The 21835-nt window shown below is 36.7% G+C and overlaps 1 protein-coding gene across 17 annotated transcripts in view; it reads right to left on the minus strand.

Moving 5' to 3' along the window:
• adgrb2 (adhesion G protein-coupled receptor B2) overlaps positions 1-21835 on the minus strand; it is a 295083-nt gene that overhangs the window by 143472 nt on the left and 129776 nt on the right. For 14 of the 17 annotated variants that reach the window (XM_051872961.1, XM_051872964.1, XM_051872966.1 and 11 more), the window contains exons 3-4: positions 6050-6130; positions 3103-3288 (exon numbers count right to left, since the gene is read on the minus strand). In XM_051872961.1, coding sequence (XP_051728921.1) covers positions 3103-3288; positions 6050-6130 — 267 coding nt within the window. The remainder of the gene's footprint in view (positions 1-3102; positions 3289-6049; positions 6131-21835) is intronic. The other 3 variants (XM_051872963.1, XM_051872975.1, XM_051872977.1) reach the window with 1 other exon arrangement.

Consider the following 21835-nt stretch of genomic DNA (forward strand, 5'->3'; position numbering starts at 1 on the left):
CAACAGTGCTTCAAGAAATGTTTCATTTGTCTACCAAAAGTTCGAAAACACTGGCCCCATCTTCCTTATTTTCCTCTTTTGAGAAGGATTGTGAGGCACATTAAAAAGAAGTACAACGTCATGAAAAACAAAATCAAGTTTTATATGGTAAAACAAGCCATGCCTTTCCCGAGAAAGCAACAGAGAACAAATTTCAAGAATTTGCTGTGTTAATTCTGATGGAAACAGCTATCGATGGCTTGTGTCCACAAATTAAACTGAGCTCTAGATTGGGATTAGCTAATGAGCAAACAGAGGACAATTTAAGACTGCAGCCAGAATTGCTGTTATTTTAAAAGTACCCATTTTATTTGAAGGCTCTGCTTGATCAATTTTGAATAATAACTCTCCTCCAAACTAAATAAACCTGGCCATAATTGCTTTCGCAAATCAATTAAGTTCGTTTGAACGAGAGCCAAAAGGAGGACCAAGGGACTTCCATTGAGCCTTAAACTACGCTGAAGCTACGCTAGCTCAGGCTAATCTCAAAGACACTCGGTCCCTTTCCGCCAGTGCGCATTCCACTTCCTGCGGAGTGAAAGTAATCTATGAACACATGCTCGCACACACATGCGGCTCGGCTCCGGTTAACATTGTCTTTCTCTGCCAATTTTTGTGTCCCTTTAGTAAATATAGTGCCTGTCTGTTTATGTTGTCAGCATAAATAGTATAAAATGCTCAGAAAAACTCAATAGCAAGCATCTTGTGTTCTTATTCCCAGCCATCTTGTTTCTTTTTTATTGATGCATAGTTTAATATAATCAGCTTTCCTGTCCTAAGCATCGAAAATCTATGCAATCCAAAGGTTTGCGTGTCTAAACGTAATGCCGGTCACTCATATCTGAGCTTCATTGATCGCTGCACAGAATCGATGCTCAGCAAGCAGATATTTCCAGGAGAAATCCCTCACTTTGATTCTCTTCAGTCTTGCCTGCTCGGCTGAGATCATCTGCTGCTGTCCTTAAATCACGTCCTAAAGCGCTGATCCGCACACTTGTGCTGAACATGTCAACCATCTCATCAAAGCCCAGACGCTGAATATCAGAACTCAGGCTGAATGCACAAGTGAGAGGTAAATTGAGTTACCCTGTTTTACATAAATATAGAATTAACACATAGAAGGACTGATGATCTGCAACAAAGGGCGATCTTTATATGCCTTGTAAGCATGAAGATTTGCATCCACTACTCAGCGTTTAAACACAAAGCAGGAATATCATTCAAAAGGCCCTGGTGAAATTACATAGGCCAATAGGGTTCATAACTCTGGCCATATATTTAATCATTTCATCCATCTCCAAAACAATACAAATGTTGAGGTAAAAAAACGAGACAGAAAGAATGACTACAGGTAGATCCAAAGAGGTTTGTGAACTGGGAAAGGTTTTAAGCTATACTTAAGCAATAAGATATGTAATGCTATTTTACTACCATTCAAGTCTGTGGCCTCATAATTATTTAATGTTTTCGAAAGTCTCTTATCCTCACCAAGGCTGCATTATTTGATCAAAAATATAGTGAAAAAAGCTATATTGTAATAATATTATTGAAATTTAAAATAAAATGTATGGTAATTACTGTGACGTCAAAGCTGAATTTTCATCAACATTATGCCAGTCTTCAGTGTCACATGATCATTCAGAAATAATTCTAATATGCCAATTTGCTGCTCAAGATACATTTCCTATTATTATCAATGCAGAAAACAGTTCAACATTGCTGCTTAATATTTTTGTGGAAACTTAGATACATTTTTCAAGATTCTTTAATGAATAGAAAGTTTAAATGAACAACTTTTATTTGGAATAGAAATCTTTTGTAACTTTATAAATGTCTTCACTGCCACTTTTGATCAATTCCATGCACCCTTGCTGAATACAAAATTTCTTTAAAAAAAGGGTAACACTTTATTTTACAGTGTCCTTGTTACACGTTACATGCAGTTACTATAGTAATAACTGTAAATTAAGCATAATTACATTCTACTAATCCTAACCTTAACCCTATAGTAAGTACATGTAGTTACTTACTTGGTACTTAAATATATAATTAATCTGTAACAAGGACACCTTAAAATAAAGTGTAAACCCCAACTCAAACTTTTGAACGGTAGTATACATTCAGGTTATGTTGATAATCGACACTAAATAGGAGTACAGTTTTCTTTATTTCTTATATCAGCAATGTAAAAAATGTGTACTGTCAACATTCACAATTACAGCTTATGAACAATTGCAAAGGTTATTTAATTGACACATCCTAAACTTAAGAGAAAATCCAGAGATTCCTACTCACAAAGCCAACATCATTCAGTCTTTTACTTATAAAGACAGTGTCTTGTTTACTTCCTGAATGAATCCATGTTATTAAACAAATCGACTGAATGAATGATTCAATGACTCACTCACAAGGACAGTCACTTGTCGTCACCTAATGGCGTATCGATGTAACCTGCAGAAAGAGTCACTGAAAACCCCCAACCACTAACACACAGACAGACAGTCTGTCTGGAACAAACACATACAAGCTGAGTGATACAAACAGTGAAAAGTCCCTGTTGTATAATGTGATGAATGCTGAACTGACCAACCAGCATCCAGGATTGTGAATGTCCATTTAATAGTGTTTTTTAACATGCTGATACTCATTCAGGTGCATACGTGCAAACAGAAGTGCCAGTGAGACCTTCACATCACACCAAACTCAAGTGCACTCAAGTACATGGACATAAAATATAGACTTGGTTGATATCAATCCAGTACAAAGAGTGTCAACAGTGCCCATTGTACGCAATACCACAATAGATACTCAACAGAAATGTAGTGTGTGTGTGTGTGTGTGTGTGTGTGATGCACATGTATTGTAAGCATGCAGTGGTATGTGTGTGCAGTGCAAAAGGAATAATATTAACCAAAATCTCTAACAATATCAGTTGCTTCTCATGCATCGGCCAGTATTTACTTACAGAGCAAAAGCAAACATTTAATTATGTTTGACCTAGTCATGCAGTGTGTGGAAGTGTAAATGTGTAGAGGGACGTCCAAAAGCATGGAGGTACTCTACCTGCTTGATGCTGCGGCTCACCTGGGCAGGTGGCAGTGTTGTTGCAGAGTCGGGTTTCCCTCAGCGGGCCGCTGCAGAGGGTCCCGTACGGAGAGGATACACATGAACGAGAACGAACCTGCCAACCTTGCCCACATGTCAGCGAACACACGCTCCACTGAGACCACTCCTCCGCTGCCGGGTCACCTACAAAACACGAGATGGAGAGAAAAGCTAAATCTTGAAATTTCTGACACAGACACAAACCAAAGACTTTAAGAAAGTTAAAAAACAAGGTCAACAGTAGTCCAGAAGGGTTATGCTTCATTACCGCCTTCAATAAACTCCTGTGAATGAGCTAGAACAGCATTTTCACATATTCACGAAAACCTCTTAAAAATCCTTTTCAGGTCTTCAGTAACTTAAAGGGTTAGTTCACCCAAAAATGAAAATAATGTCATTTATTACTCACCCTCATGCCGTTCCAGACCCGTAAGACCTTCGTTAATCTTCGGAACACAAATTAAGATGTTTTTGATTAAATCCAGCATAATAGCCAGCAATGACATTTCCTCTCTCAAGATCCATTAATGTACTAAAAATATATTTAAATCACTTCATGTGAGTACAGTGGTTCAATATTAATATTATAAAGCGACAAGAATATTTTTGGTGCGCCAAAGAAACAAAATAATGACTTATTATAGTGATGGTCGATTTCAAAACACTGCTTCGTTAAGCTTCGGAGTATTATGAATCAGAGTATCGACCATCGGCCATCACTATATAAGTCGTTATTTTGGGTTTTTTTTGGCGCACCAAAAATATTCTCGTTGCTTTATAATATTAATATTGAACCACTGTACTCACATGAACTGATTTAAATATGTTTTTAGTACATTAATGGATCTTGAGAGAGGAAATGTCATTGCTGGCTATGCAGGCCTCACTAAGCCATCGGATTTCAACAAAAACATCTTAATTTGTGTTCTGAAGATTAACGAAGGTCTTACACGGGGTAGAACGCCATGAGGGTGAGTAATAAATGACAGAATTTGCATTTTTGGGTGAACTAACCCTTTAAGGTCTGCTAAAAGGTGTTGCAAGGTCAGTGGCAGCCGGATCTGAATGTGACGGGTGGGGATATGTCAGTCACTTTTTGAAAGCCGTGTCCTTGGATAGAGGCAACATCACAAAATGAATGGGCAAATCAAATTAATTGCACGTCTTGTAATCGCATTACATCTTCATTTGCATGTGGTGAGTCAGAGCTTAGCCTTATTTGCGGAGCGGATGGGTGGAGAATCGAGGGTAGGGGGCTGATGGGGACAGCAATGCCATCGGGAGTTTACGCACATACGTTTTCTTTCACAGAGATGGAAGCTGGGAACAGGGGAAAAGGTGGGATGCCAATTACTTCAAGATGAGGACATTCACATATACTTTATTATATTATTTTTTTATTTAAAAACAATAATAAAATATATATTTTATTTTATGTAATATTTTATATTGCTTTTAAATTTATAACACATTTTAATATATATATATATATTTTTTTTTTTAAACATTTCAAATATGTTAGATATTATTTATCTTATTATTTAATATGTTAGATATTAGTTATGTTCTATTATTTTTAGACTTTTATACACATATATACCATTCAAACATTTGGGTTCAGTAAGATTTTTTGTTTTTATTTAAAGAAATATCTTATGCTCAAAATATACAGTAAAAACAGTAATATTATGAAATATTATTTTAACTTGAAAAAACTGATTTCTATTTTAATATGTTTTAAAATGTAATTTAGGTAACACTTTATTTTGGGGTTATTTAACTAGTTGCTTATTAGCTTGCATATTACTAGAATATTGCCTATTTATTAGTACTTATAAAGCACATATTAATGCCTTATTCTGAATGACCTTATTTTACATTTTTAATCCTACCCAATACCTAAACTTAACAACTACCTTATTAACTGTTAATAAGCAGTAATGTAGGAGGTTATTGAGGAAAAAGTCATAGTTAATAGTTTATATGTGTTCCCTATACTAAAGTGTTACCGTAATTTATTCCTTTGATGACCAATTTTCAGCATTATTCCAGTCTTCAGTGTCACATGATCCTTCAGAAATCCATCTAATATGCTGATTTTGCTTCTCAAAAAACATTTATTATTATTATCATAGCAAAAAAACAGTTGTGCTGCTTAATATTTTGTGGAAACTGTGATACTTTGTTTTCAGGATTCTTTGATAAATAGAAAGTTCCATTTTCTCTTGAATAACATCAAAGTCGCTGTCCATGGTGCTGAAATGTAATTCAGCTAAACAATGACTTCCGAAACAATAATGCGATAAGAGTACGGACTTCACCACAGTAAGATGTTTACATGACACAAGCAAACCTCTTCACTCCTGTTTACATGCAATTTTCATTATTCTGATTTTTAATTTTTTTTTATTTTACCGGCATTATTCACATATCCCAATGCACAGCACAAATTATGAACTCACATACATTAGGTGTGTTACTTTTTTTTCGATGACACGCCTACAATATCTTCATTTAAATGTTTTCGACCATCAATATACTGTATTATCTTCATGTCACACAATGTTTCAACATAAGTTTCATCAGCACCCCAAAAATGTGATGTCTACTTTACCACTATGTTTACGAATCTGCACATACAACGACATCCATGTACGTCAGAAGCATATGCACACTTACATGCATGTCTGTTTTTTAAATGAATGTTTATTGCATTTAAAATCCGCATATGTCACATATTCTACTATGATTATGGTTACTATGATTATGACTTTAGCTGCATCAATTTGATCAAAGTATTGAGTTTACATAAGTTAAAGTTTAATCATTTTTGCCTAAATCTGACTATAATTTGCCATTATGAGGGGGCATGTAAACGTAGTTAATAACAGTAAATGGGATTCACCTGTCTGGGCCTGAAACACACCCGGCTGGTCAGCTGATCGCGGCCTCTGCGTCTTCACCTTCTGCTCATCATCGTCAGGCTCTGGACAGACATACACCAAAAAATAAATAAAAATTTCATGACAACTCTCTGAATAGTTTTAGCATGTTATTGAATGTGGCAATGTTAATGTATTTGGTCTTGGTGGACTAGATTGCTGCTGCTGATGCTGGAGAGCAAGTATGGATACACAGTAAATACACAAATGCTAATAGATAAACACATGCTGCTGTGAGCATATAGGATATGCTGCTGCTGCTGCATGAATAAATATACATAAATCTCGTAGCTGATCTAGGCAGGTGGAGCTGGGGGAGGTAGAGGGTTTCAGAGGAACTGCAGGACTAGCTTACAGCAAACACTGAACCAGACTATTTAAATGTCAAGCAAGCAATCTCATTGGCTGCAGGATCAGCAGAAGCCAATCAACTTGTGCCATGCGGTACTGGTGTGATTGCTTACAGATTGCATGTAAAGGATCTCTCAGCCTGTGCCCTCTAGAGGTTCATGACTGAACTAGATATATATTAAAAGAAATAAGCTATGCAGGCCATGCAGAAATAGTAGTTTTACTACAGTTATGCTTAGCTTGTACTTCTAGTGGTGGCAACATATATGATCAAGGACACTAATGTTCAATACATTTTATTTATTAATATATTTAATAATAATATATAAATATATATACAAAAAAAAAAAAAATTCCAATGTAGTTCATTAACCAAATGTGCATATATCAGCTATTTTATATGCTTCAAATGTGGCTCATCCAATCAGGTTTTGGAGTTGGAAGCATCCATAAAATCCAGTCAGAATATGCTGCTACACATGCATCTTTATTAGTATGGAACTGATGCATAAGATTGTACAATCACAAATGCTAAAGCCCACACATACTATTAGCACTGTTTTACATTTACACAATAATGTAAGACATCTCTGCGCCGAGCTTCCTTTTGCCCTTGAATGAAATATAAATCTCTCCATTGTGTGAGGGACATTTTAAGTGTGCTGCTACAAACCTCATCTTGTAGCAGCTCGTGAGAAAACCTACATAAGCCAACGGAGACCTGTCACCAAAGTGTTTTCTATATCTGGCCTAGTCCTCGGGCACATGAAAATCCCTCACAATGTGAACAGACGCTCATGAGAGCAAATATTTCAACTCCTCTTCGCTCAGATGAGGCTACCTGCCCCCCAAAAAAGAGAAGTTTAGTGGAAAGTGGCTAATTCCCTGTCTACTTTGCTGAATTTAAGTCTTTAAATGAGCGCATTCAGTGTGTAGTGCCAGGACTGCCTGTACAAACCAAATGAATCCCAGGGATTAATTCTTTTTTGACACCTGAAACTAAAATAGAAGTGTTTCTGATTAATTCAAGATGCACTCACAATTTATTTATTCATGAGTGTTATTTTTTAAAACCTCAAAATTGGAGTGTATAAATTCTTATGTGCAAAAAAAAAACAAAACAAAAAAACATGCGTACACATACTTAATGTAATATTTATTAACCAACATTAAATATAAATAAAAGTAGGTGTATCAAAGTAATAAGCATAATACATATCCACCTCTCCTGCACACTCACTGCCTAAAAATATGTTTACGGCTATGCATGGAGACCCTTTTTTCTTTTTTCTTTTAATGCTGAATTTGTTTGTCTCTAATGTATACAATTTACAGTATACTCATTCAGCGGCACTCTCTTCTCTGGAGCTGATTGGTCGGCTTGACCTTTTGCTCTGAGAGTACGAAGAGATGAACTGCGTGGGTTGCTAATAAATTCCACAGGCATAGGCATGGAAGAGGATTTCCATAAGATGTGGCAGGAAGAACCAAAGGAAGAAAACACTAGAAAACAAGTGGATTCTCTGAGGCTCTTTTTTAAATTACCACAAGCGTTTAAGGATGCTTAGAAGAATTCACAATCATGAAGCACATCCTCAACATGAACTACAAAAAAAAAATCCTCTTTTGGTGAGGCATGACTTATACTTCAGCGAGCTCCTAAAACCCAATGTTAAATTCATCTTAGTGAAGAGGCAGAGAAAGAAGCACCCCACAGACTGTGTGTTTACATTTCCATTATTTCCCTGCAAAAAGTAGTTCACAGGTCAGTGCGGATTGGATTTTAAATGCAGATACTATTGTTAAGATACAAATGTGTTTGAATAATGTAGGACACAAAACATTTGACCAGCATTTAAAACTGAATGCTTCAAAAATAGATTAAATATATAAAGAAATGTTTAAACTTAATGCCCTGCTTTTAATATGAGGATGTGTAATACTACATATTTTCAAAAGACAGAATTGAACAGAATGCAAGTCTCAACACAAACTGTTTTTATTAATTTTATTAAATATAAATAAATGTATTAATAATACATAAATAATATTATATATAAAATTATACATCTTTGCCGCCATCTAATGGTGTGAAAATGTAACTTCTGTTGCTGTTCACAGTCAGGGGCTATTTTTTTCCGGCGGAAGGAAGGCTTTTAGAAAAAGTTTACTTCATGAGGGTTGCATTGATACATATTTCTGGCTTTAATATTTGTATTGTGTGGTAACCATTTTATAAAAGCAATAAGATACTCGAGGCTAGTGTTGTATCGTTAATAAGTCACGGCTGAAGGGGCGTTGTCAGGCACGACTGTTTGTTTGTTTTTATAAGAACAAAAAAGTTCTATTTTTGGCTAATGTAAAGGCCCTTTCACACCAAAAGTGAAATGAATAAGCCTCAGGCTGAAGGAAATGCAAATTCACGCCTGTACAGTAGAGGGCGCAGCTCAAACAAACAAGCCTTTCAGGTGTGCCGCCAATTCTGGAATACAGAAGAATAGGATGCAGGAGAAGATGTAAATTAGTAAATGTATGCTCATATTTAGTCTAGAACTACAATAACCATCATGTTTACACAGCACACACAACGCCTCTGCACTTACTCCCGATTTCTCTCAACATGGGGACATTTCCACGATTGTGACCCATCCCTACTATAACAGATAACTTGTGTGGTAGAAGTTAAAGATAGAAGCTAAAGGGTATAAGACTGTATAAAAAAAAAAAAAGAAAACAAAGAGACAGAAGAAACTGTAAGAACGAAAAACATACAGTATAGAATAAGAAAAGGAGACAGGCATTTATTAACAAAGAGAGCTGCAACACATACATTGGAGCGCATGGGATGGATGGATACTCCAGAGACTTCCCCCCGTTGGCTCTGTCAAACAGACCTGATTACCAGCGCTTCCCGCAGGGCCATTGTTAATACGCTTATGATAGCTCAGACGCGCACGCAGACGATCACACTAATTTACTCTGTCACGGAAAAGACAATAGTGGTGTCAGGAAAGGCGGGGGATTGTTTCTGCTTGCTTTTTGCATCTCACTCCTACGCCTCCCTTCGCTCTGCCTCTCCTCTGCGTCTGCTGTTGTACCTTGGGTCTTCGCCACTGTCTCCATTCGGCTGGGGGTGAAGACAGCGGTTCAGTAAGATAGAGATAAATTAAACACGTTCTTTAACTACATACCAGACATAAATTCTGGGTTGAAGGATATGCTTTGACCTCTTATGTCTTTAACTGAAGGAGTTCCAGCACATTTCTTGATAACATTTCTCAATTTTCTCACAATAACATCTCTATTAAAAGCCACTTGGATCCTCCCTGTCGCAGTTCGCAGAGCATCCAGAGTGCATCTCAATAACATCCATGTGTTGAAAAGGAAACAGGCCATGCTTTATTAGTCTTCATTTTGTGATTCGGAGTACTAAAACTGAGTCATCATACAGCACTGTGGCCTGTCAATATTTAAAGGAATAGTTCACCAAAATAGTGTTTATATATATATATATATATATATATATATATATATATATATATATATATATATATATTATATATATATATAATTTACTCAACCGCATGTTTTTCCAAACCCATATGACTTCCTTTCTTATGTGTAACATGATAGGAACAGGTCTGAAGACTGGGGAATGGGGGATTTTAAAGGGAACCTATTGTGTCCCTTTTTACAAGATGAAATATAAGTCTCTGGTGTCCGCAGAATGTGTCTGTGAAGTTTCAGCTCAAAATACCCCACAGATCATTTATTATAGCTTGTCAAATTTGCCCCATTTGGGTGTGAGCAAAAACACGCTGTTTTTGTGTGTCCCTTTAAATGTAAATGAGCTGCTGCTCCCGGCACCCTTTCCAGAAGAGGGCGGAGCTTTAACAGCTCGTGCTTTGGTTGCTCAACAACAACAAAGCTGGAGAATCTCACGCAGCCAAAATAAGGATTGTCAGTAATGGTGTTCAGCCTTACATTGTTCAAACCGGAGTCGGACACTGATGGAGAGACTCAGGAAGAAGTTACAACTTTTAGAATGCAACTGGACATTTCTAAATGGTTAGTGGGTAAATTTATGTAGTTGCTGTGGAATTGTTTCAACTCAACGACTAGCATGTGCCGTCATGTTAAACTTTTGTGCAAATCCAGCATTGAATTGACCCTTGTTTGTGAAGCAGTCTGGCGTAAAATGACGGCATTTTAACAACATCCTACTACAACAACTCTTCCTCTTCTCTAAAGCAGCCCAACATGGTCTCTCCTCCTTTGTTACGTGTTCCCAGGGGCAGGGTTTATGTAAATTTTGGGATCTGTGATGTCACCAACCTAGGAAGAAGCTTGTAGTCCCTACCAACCTTTTGCTGTAGCCCTTAAAAAGCAATTTCTATAAAAGAAAATATCTCCCTTTGCATTGAACTTTGAGCGTCGTAGCTTTCCATGACAAGAATTTAGGTGTCAAAATCACATAATCTGACAAAGTGCCTATTGTAACAGACAAAAATATAGTGCAGTTTGAACCTGGCATAACAGTACAAGCCTCAGCTTCTTCTCTGACTCCATCTGTATTCTAAAGCAGGATTCTCTAGAGATCGCTGCAGCAGCGGCGTGTGTAACCTGCCTAAGAGTCCAGCACACTAAACAGATGTTGATTATCCTGGGACGTCGTCTGTACATTTCCCCTTGAGAGACAACTGTACTTATTTCCACCATCCAGTATGTGTGTGTGTGTAAGTGTGTGTGCACATGTATTTGATGCTAGCACTTTAAGCACTAAATGAGAGGTTGAATTATGTTTCCGCCACTCTCACAGCTTGTTCTTGGAAGCCGGAAATGAATTTAAGCGGTTAGCTCAAATTGAAGCCATTTAATTAAACGGCCTGGTGGTGTGTCTGTATTACTCACTTGGGTTCAAGTAAAGCTTAGTGTGCTGAACATCCACATGCATCCATTCGAAACAATCAATACTGAGCTTGGGTGTTTAAAGGCGCTAAACGCATCCATCAGTAAAGCCATACCTGGTTTACATTAGGTATGGGTCACAACTGACTAGTCGTGCAAGGTTTTTAGTATTATGTTAAAATGATGGTCAACAGCGATAAACCAATAATTATTTTAACAATGCAGCTGATAACATACATGATACTGATACTGAATTTCTATACTACTTTGTCTAGATAAATTCAAAATAAACCACTAAAATTCACCATTTTAAATGCTATATTTGAATTTAGGCATCACAACATTATAATATACAGTATGAAAATGGATATTCATTTTTAAAAATAAAAATTTAACCACTGTAAAAAAAAAAAGAATTGTTGGTTTAACTTATGTGTTATTAAACTGTTAAGCTTTATCCTATAAAGCCTACAGTATCATTTTGAGGCCTCTAAATGATCAACTTGATCAAAACTTTGCTAAAAAAAACTTGTACAAAATCTACTATGCCTTCTGTCATCTGATTGACAATTTGTGTATATATATATATATTAGCACATAAAAGTGCTTTTAGTAGATTTGTAAAAATGTCTACCTTCAGGTCATGGTATACGTGTATTTTGCTATGAAAACTTTATTAATTTTTACTAAATAAATGTAAGAATAACAATTTTTTTTATATAATATTTCAAGATGAACTTACTGGATGGAAGCAACTTAGGTTTACTTGATTAACCATACATATTTTCTTTTAGAAAATATGACATATCAGGCTTGGATGTTTATTTGGATGTTTATTCATCTCTCAAAAATATAGTATTGTATTATATGTTCTGCCCACCACAATAAAAATTACAAATCTTTCATCATAAAACTAAGCATTTAAATATCATCTTACTAAGACATATTATTGGCAGGTACAAAGTGACAACTGATATTCAAATGCATTAGTAGTCTGATATACTGTTATACATGTTATACATATACATCTAAATTATATGACAAATATATTACAAGCTTTCAGAACATATCTACCTTTTTGGCCATATAAACATCATCAAATTGCGTACTTTTGTTTTTCTTTTCAGTTTACCTCATTGAGTGTGAACTCCACATTCTTCTATATTATAATAAATGAGCCATAAAAGCCTGATGTACCAAATATGATGTCAGGCTTTACATGGTTAAGAGGCTAGAAGAAGTTAAAATCTTTTGTTTTATGAAGGTTACTGTTATAGCACAAGACCACTTTGTTCCATCCAGCTGTTTTTGAGCACACAAATGCATCCTATGTAAACACATCCTAAGAAATGTGTCTGTTCTATCAAGTTAACCTGATTTTGAAAACACATGCTTCTCCAAATACCTATTTTAGTGCTCAAAAGAATCTGTTTGTGTATTTTGGTAATGGTTTGTGAAAAGTACACCTCAAAGTAAACTAAAACACTTGGCTTTGAAACAAACCACAGAGAGGCACCATACCAGCCAGCTCGACATAAAACAGATGTAGCAGAAGAAAAATCGGCAGCAGCATCAGCAAGCGAATCTATCAGCACGGCATGCCAGCGATGCATCTCCAACAGAAGCCTGACACCCCTCAGCCTGCCTCTCCACAGCAACATCAACAACTTTAAAACCCCAACAATTCACTCCACATCCTTCCTCTTCAGCTCTCCGTGGAGTTCTGTGAGTGGTAAATATGACCTGTCCATCAGCCTCCGGTAGGGGTGGACAGTTATTATAACAAGCATCTATTCTGAACTGTCATGAAGGTACAAATAAAGAGTAAATAATACAAAAAGCCTTAGTTCAGCACACTGTGCTGTGCCTCCCCCATAAAACAATTATGATTGGAACTCAGAGCAGTGCAATGGGATTTAGAGCTAGACATGCTGTAGAAACATACATAAAGAATCAATAGAAATGGAAAATAGAAAAAAAGTACAACTTTAGATAACTGACCTTTCTCATGTTCCCTAAGGCTTTAAAAAAATATCTAAAAGGAATAATTTCACCCACAGATGTTTTTTCACTAAAATTCTTGACATACGCTCTATACCTCACCTCACGCATGAGTGTCCATGAGAGAAGTAGCGGCTGTTAGATCAGTGAACAAATCTTTTCAATGAATCAGTTAATCCAGTTCACATACCAGGACTAAATGATTCTTTCACAAGTCTAACTTATTTAATTCTTGAGTTCAACTCAAAATGATTCAGTCATAGCAGTTAATAACTTATTGGAAGGGAAGATTATCGTGAATAACAAATTTCTGGGTGCATGTTTCTCACACAAAACTTTTCAGAAGACACTGGAAAGAGGGTACGAGTCATATGAACCACTTTCGTGAGACTTTTATGGTTCCCGCCCAAGGCATACGCAAAATAAAGAGGCGAGGCCTGGATGTTAGTAGTGTTGAACTTCACAATTAAGTGGTGTAAGATTTCAAAAACACGCTCGAAGCTGTTGACCAATCATAACACACTGGTCCAGCTGATCAATCAGAGCACATTGTGTTTTTCATAAGGAGGGGCTTCATAGAGACTTCCATAGAGAGGAACTGCTTACATGCATGCTTTTTATATGTGTGTTCTTGTGGTTTGATTTTAATGTGGGTGTGTTCAACTATGTTTTGCCTCTACTTAGTCCCTGAATATGTGATTACTATTTTGTGTCTAAGTGTGTGTGTGTGTGTGTGTGTGTGTGTGTGTGTGTGTGTGTGTGTGTGTGTGTTCACATATCCATGTTGGGGCCATTCCATCTGACTCAGTGAGCCACACAAAGGAAGTGATTTACGTGCATTCCTGCCCACATCTCTCTCATCTGACTACCCATGTTTTATGCACAAACGTCCCCAAACCCTGAGTGTGTGCATGAGTGCATGTGCGCACACGACTATTTATGACTATACACTATAACATGTGACCCACTCGGCACAATTATAGTTGTGTGTTTGTTTATGTATGCATCTCCACATAAATTTATGTGGTCAGGGCCAAGTCTTCAATCTGAATTTGTTATTGTAAATAAATGTCTAAATGTGTGTGTGTGTGTGTGTGTGTGTGTGTGTGTGTCAAGGAGGACTATAATAGGCAACAGACAGGAAAAAATATAAGCAATTAACTGATTAAAATCCTGGCATTTAGAGATAATGTTATGGCCGATAACCGATAAATGCCCAATATTAAAATCTACACAAATTTTCTTTAACTAAATGTAAAATAAAACTTAGAACTTGTAGACTTAAACTTTAAATAAAACTTAAAAACCTAAATATAAAATTAAATAAATTGTTTCAAATGCTACAGGTGAATTTCGACACTACAGGCCCATTCACAACAAGGACGATAACTATAACGATAATTATAAAGTTTTAATAATCATTCTAATTTTATGAGAATAGTGAAGTCCACACAACAGGTATAATAATACAATACAGAGATATTTGTCTTATATTGTTTCTTACAAAAAAATGTAATTTAAAGGGGTACTTCACTGCTGGCAAAATGGGCTTTTAATAAAATTTGACATTTATGTAATTAAAGTCGTGTCGACACCGACTAGCCAATGATGACGTCATTAATGAAATAAGGGGCCGTTCATACAGAAAGCATTTTTTCCATTCCAATGCACTACTTTTCCTTTGTTTTTCTATGTAAATATGTGCTAGACGGACATGTTTATGACCGTTGTGCTCACGTCTCGCATCTTTTGCAGTGTCTAAAACACAGCGTTCTAAAAACACGGCGCTCAAGTTCAAATCAGTTCAACTTTTAAAAACCGTGTCTTGAGACTTTGCGTTTTTTCCCTATTCCACTGAAAGCAAAACATACCTTGTGGAGACATATCTTGGAGAATGCATTTATTTGTCATTAACTGTTAAACACGGAGCGTAAATGTGGACTTCAAACATTTCTTATCCTGATGCGCCCTCTATAGGTCATGACCAGCAACTACTCGATTTCAAGCTTAAAGCGTCATGGCAGAGCATTAAAGTCGACTAGTCAATTAGTCAGTTTGGATCCAGCCTCTTAAGAAGACCTCAGATGACCAACACCTTTGAAGAGATGGCCCCAACTCCTGCGAGGACTTCAGATTTCAAACCTAAATTAAATCTGTTCATCATAAAAAGCGATCGAGCCTATTCAGAAAAATTTGGACTAAACCACTCATTTCATATGGATTAGTTTTCCGATCTCTTTATGAAATGTCAAAGTTGCAATTACGTAGGCTGTCTATGGAAGGACAGGTCTGGAATGACATTAGGGTGGAGTAATTAATGACATAATTTTCATTTTTGGGTGAACTAACCCTTTAATCAGGGCTTTACACTGCCACTACAATTGCATATCCACTGGACACTTGCAGTTAGTGGCTCAAACAAGACTCTGTCTATTCTCCCGGCAGGCCTTCTCTATTACCTTACTTACTTCCTTATCTGAGACTGCAGTAGCACACTGGTACTCTACCTTCCAGGCTGCTGCAGGGGGAAGTCAGGTATGAAGGTAAGAAATATCTGCAGGGCCTTTCAGTAAACATGCCTTAATAAGAGCCAAATGATTTGGATGGCAATTTACAGTACATATAGATACAGAAAAAGAGAGAGACAGGAAGAGAGGGTGGAAAGAAACAAGAGTAAAGTAAAACCTTTCATTCCAACAAAACACTGAAGCTAAGAAAGAGGATTTGGTGGATTGCCAGTTTGAGCCAAAGTCGTTCTTTGTTGTTTGCAAGGCCAGGATTTAGAGACAAAGATGAGAGAGGAAGCGAAAGAGAGAAAGAGAAACGAGCCGCAAAACATGTAAGGAAAAAAGACTGAGAAGTAAAAACAAAAAGATGTGTAAGGCATGATCACAGCTGTGTAGGGGAAAGACGGATTTCATCCACACCAAGAGCAGTGCTTTGTGGGAGACCCAGAGAGAGACAAATCCAAATGTGTCGAAGCGTGTAGGTGTGCATGTGTGCGAGAGATGGATTACGTGGTTGTGATGTGATGCTAACAGTGTGAAACCATGTGAATGTGTGTGTGTGTAAGAGTATCCCAGTCGATTCCTTCAATGGGAGTGTGTTGATGCAAGATAAGAACTTACAAGCATATGCACATTCACTGCGGTGTGTGGTGTGAGTGCGCATATATTTGTGTGTTTATTCAGGTGTTTCATTCTGACACCAGTGAATGCAATAAACATTCGCACTCTTCCTTTCTACTCAAGTCTTCTTGCTTTCCCTGAAATATAAAATAGTTCAAGCTGTTGAGGATTGAAAGGGTGAACAAGTACAGAAGCTTTATGCAACAAACGCCTATATCACCTCGAGATGTTATGTTTTGGATGCTGGAATGAGTTTAAACAAGACTATGCTGTGATTTTGCCACGATAAGTGACCGATATTAAAACTCTATACTATTTTGTCAAAATAAATTAAAGTAGTGATGTAACAGAAGTAGTAAGATAATTTCTTCCATATTGTGACATGCATGAAATTGATTATATTGGAGGGAAATAGGTTATTAAAAAAAAAAAAAAGTAGGGCTTAACTTGACCTCTAGCTAGCATTCGAAATCTGACTACATTCAATTCAACCGATGGATAGAACCATCGGTTGAATTGAATGTAGTCAGATTTCGAATGCTAGCTAGAGGTCAAGGTAAGCAGATGGGTTTTAAGTGGACTAAATGCTTGAGAAGTCCGGCATGTGTCACTAAAAAGAAGTCTGTCGTTTTCACCAGAAGATCGAGTTATGACATTTTCATTAAAAATTCTAAGGGGAAATTGTAAAAAATGAAACATGCATGGATGAATTGTTCACATTAAGATCAAAACACATGAACACAGGGCCATTTACACTACATCGTTTTCAAGTAAAAACGGAAAACATTTTATGCGTTTTGGCAGTTCATTTACACGACAATGGCGTTTCGAGGCCTGAAAACGCAAACTTTTGAAAATGGGATTCAAAGTGCAAGTTTTTGAAAACCATATCACTATCGTCTCAGTGTAAACTACAAAAATGCGAGTTCGTGAAAACGGTGACGTCATGCGCATGCGTATAATGTGTTCAGTCTATAGGAGCGTAGTTTTTCTTTACAAAGTGACATCGCTGACTACTGGTCTGGCAGAATATTACAGCGTTTTTAATAGTTTTCGCGGATCCATGTGAACGGGGATCGTTTTGACAACATTGTCATCTTTAAATGAAAAACGCAAAATTTCCCCTTAGAAAATACTGTACATAAATTTCATGCAGACTTTAAAAAGAAATCATGCTACAAGAAAATAGGCATCACAACATTATAATGTGCAGTATTAAACATAGATCTTCATTTTGAGATTTGGTAATTGACTAAATTGTGAATGTTGTTCCAGAACCAACATTTTTGGTCCCATAAGACCAGCACAAACCTGTGCAACCCTACCTGGACAAGCACGATTTTTTTGGGGGTGACCGATATTCTTTCAAATGAAAGGTTGGTAGAAGCATGTTTCTATAATCCTGCCAATCACAGCAATCTCTTTCAACAACTCCAATATCTCTGCCTCAGCCCATCTTGCTATAGTTACTGTAGGACCAGAGGGAACATGTTCAAGCCCTTCTATATAGACAGCATGTCAAACCTGTCTACCTTCCCACATGCCCTCATATAGATTACATGAACCCCAACCCATGAATAAAACATATCGACAAGTGGGACCCGTTGAAGAGTCTTTGAGAGTGGAACACATGCAGGAATTTGCTCAATTTTGTTAGTTATCCATAAAGGTAGTTAATTTAGTTGAGGATCAACGTTTACCTTATCTAAAGAAACAAAAGCACCCATAACTCCATTACCAGATCTAAATAGTCAAAAGACACAAAAAAAAAAAAAAAGACTAAAATTAAAAACTGTGGAAAAATGACTAGTTTCAGGGCATTTCACTATGAATTTTGGCTTGAATGTTTCTGATTGAACCATCTCCGACGTCTAACATCTATATACTAGTTAAATCATGCATTCAACCCCAAATCCAAGAGCCTGTTAAACATAAGCTGCAGCAATACTCAAGGAGGGTCATATTCAGACAAACGAGGGTCCTTCAAACACTAGGAAGTCCTCTTTATCCTCTAATTGAGGGGATTTACAGGTAGCAGCCATTTGCACAGAGTGCGCTGTTAGGCATGTGGAAAGGTTTGAAGTTCACTGGGAAAAGATTATCATATGAATGACTTCCTTATTCAACAGCACTTCTAAATATTGAACAGAAATACAAAAAACTATTGGAGACTGCAGAAGATCTGAAAAGAACAAAGTCTAGCGAATATATGATAGAAATGAGAAAGAATATATAATGCTTGAATGAATTGTATACAGGAAATGAAGATGTACTATAGGCCCTTTGTTGACTCATTTCAGTCAAATAAAGCAAGGTAAACCCTTCAATGTGGTTATATTGTTTTCTTTCCCAAGTAAAGCGGTGTGTGCGCATGTGCGTGCACGGTTGTAAACACGTACGATCAATATTAACTGCTCCTGTTGGACTTGACAGTGCATCAGAAATAATACACTACATCACAAAAGGACTGAACTGTGGAACTATTTGACGACTTAGTCTTTGATAGGCTTTCCACACACACACACACCGCCAAGTTCTCTGAAGGAGTAAATGGCCTTTTAGTTTGCCGGTCTGCCTCTTTCCATAATACTCTTTCATATTCTTCGTTTCTCTCCTATTTTGACTTCCAGCTTTCACCTCCAAAGCCTGTGCACTGCCAGTTTAAAGACTATTCTGTCAGTACTTTCTGGAACGTGGACAAATAATTTATTTCACCGTGGCCTTAACTGTTTCCAACATTTAATCACATTAATAAAAGGTTTAATTACTGCATTAGCTTAAGTTAGAGAGTGCAGATGGATTCATTTCTACTTTGTTCCTGAAAATGAAGGCACATAACTCTCATTAGAGAAATAGTAGACTATCTGCTTAATATCTGCTAAGACTTTATTTTGATGCTCCCTAACAGACATTCTACTGACTAGAAGTAACTTTGCAAGTACATGCCAACTTATTCCACTAACCCTAACCCTATAACCATAACCAGTCTAGTCATGGATGGATGGATGGATGGATGGCTTGTAAGACACTTCTCAGACCTGTTTGTGCAGCTCCGCATTTAAAACCTTTCACAATCAGAGTCCCTTTACGGCTCACATCACTTTTCTTCTCCGAAAGAAACAAGAAAACCAACCACACTCACTGTGATTTTACAAACTATCCATGTCTCCAGTCACTGAGGTCACTCTTTATCTTACAGACAGGCTGCGGTAAAGCTGTTTAGATCCTCTCGGCCAAGGTTTGATTAGTGTGTGTAGGTCTGAATATATCCTGCTAAGGGAAGTATCTATCCTTCCTTGGGGCACATATACTGGCCATCTGATCTAACACTGCCTGCAAAATGCATTTCAACAAATTTAGAGAAAATGCTCTATAAACTATATAGAGTAAATATGACAAGATGTATGTTCATATAAACCAATCAGTCCATTTAATTGGCTGATTTTTTTGTTTTGTTTTTGTGTGTTCATGACATTCAAACATGGTTGACTTTTCTTTGAGCAATATGGTCTGAACGTAGCCTTTGGGAGAGTAGCAACTGATATAATTTGGTAAAACTAGCCATTATTGCAGAGATCACTATGTGATGTTACCTTGAACATAAAAGCAGTGTCTGGAAAATACATACTGGCCTTTGCTGCTTGCTATTTAAAAAAAAAAAAAAAACATTCTAGAATTCAAAAGTATTTTTTTCTTTGTCTGGATAATAGAAAGTGCTTTATAACCCACAAAAGTGGCTTTTGACAACAAATTCAAAGAGCAGCATCAACCATAAACAAAATAAATAATTTTAACCAAAAAGTATTTATTTTAGTGCACGGCTAACTATATTTTTAAAGGTTTATATGTGAAATATGTCACTTTGGTTTTCATCGGAATTGCATAGGTTGTAATTTTTACATTAAAGGTTATTTTTTTTAAATGACATTTTTACATAAGATTCAAAGAGATCATATTATGCCCTTTTTTGATTTTTCTTATTTTTCACATATTTGACATTGTTGCAGCACCTCTCTTCCCAGTCAGTAGTTCCTGTCTCTATGAAGCCCCTCCTTCCGAAAAGTGCAATGTGCTCTGATTGGCCGGCTGGACCAGTGTGTTGCGATTGGTCAACCGCTTCGAGCGTATTTCTGAAATGTCACACCCCTTACCATAACTACAAGTTTCAACACACTACTAAAGCAACTCAACCAGGCCTCGTTGCCCTTATTCTGCACATGACTTGAATTGAATTTATTGAAATGAGGAATATTGTGACGTTTATATTCCCGGAAGAAAACTCAAGACTACAATACCATAAAACTAAAACAAAAGTATAAAAGATCATTTTTAACAGTGGTTTGTAGACTTTTTAAATCCACTATTTCTCTATGTATTGAGCATCCTGACCAGCAATACTGGCTCAGCCAGTGGTGCGATAATCTGTTTGGTTTGAAACATGATTGAAAACTTTATTATTTTATGCCAAATATAATTTGTTTCCATTAGAGACAGAAATTACACACTTCATATTTACCAAAACTAGCCAATTTCAGATATTTTCAGCAGTTCAGCTCAAGGGAGGTCTGGATGATTTGCATCTCAGAAATTGAACTGTTCACTCTGCAAAAAGGGCATGTGGCATAACCAGAGGAGACCACATGAGAGATACTGTCATGGAAACCATGGAATAATGCCAGGTTTAGAAATTTGGTCACACTTTATACTAAGTGTCTTTAACTACTATGTACTAATATTTAAATGAATCATTTGATACAATTTCACATTTTAACCCACCCTTAAACCTACCCATACCACCAAACCTGCCCCTAACATTACCTGTATCCCACCTCAATAGCAGCACATGTTTTGCAATACATCAACTCAATAAGTACTTTGTACTTATTTTTTTGAAGTAAGTACATAGTAGTTAAATACACCTAATATAAAGTGTGACCAGAAATTTACAGCCTTTGTACACATGAAAGTGAAAGACAGAGACAGATAGAGTAAGACAAATAAGCTGCGGTCACATGAGTTACATCCGTATTTACTAACAGGTAAATCTCAAACGGCCTTGTTCACACAAAAGTCTACAGGTGCAACTAAATACAGTCTGTATGAATAAATAAACAAGGTCAGGGTCCTTTTATATCCTTGTGATGGCTGTAAATAACACCTGCAACCATGAGAACAATGATTAATGCACATATCAAAGATGACAGTTTTCATAACACCAGAAAGTTATCACAGTTGACACAAAATTCACATACCTTAAGATAAATATGTGGACAAAAACCTGCAGTACTTGTTTGCTAACTACATCAAATGCGTTAAAAAGATAAGTCAGGTTTGTGACTTCAAAAATGCGTGTTTGTGGTT

The sequence above is a fragment of the Ctenopharyngodon idella genome, chromosome 19 (assembly GCF_019924925.1).
Source record: "Ctenopharyngodon idella isolate HZGC_01 chromosome 19, HZGC01, whole genome shotgun sequence".
Classification (NCBI taxonomy): domain Eukaryota; kingdom Metazoa; phylum Chordata; class Actinopteri; order Cypriniformes; family Xenocyprididae; genus Ctenopharyngodon; species Ctenopharyngodon idella.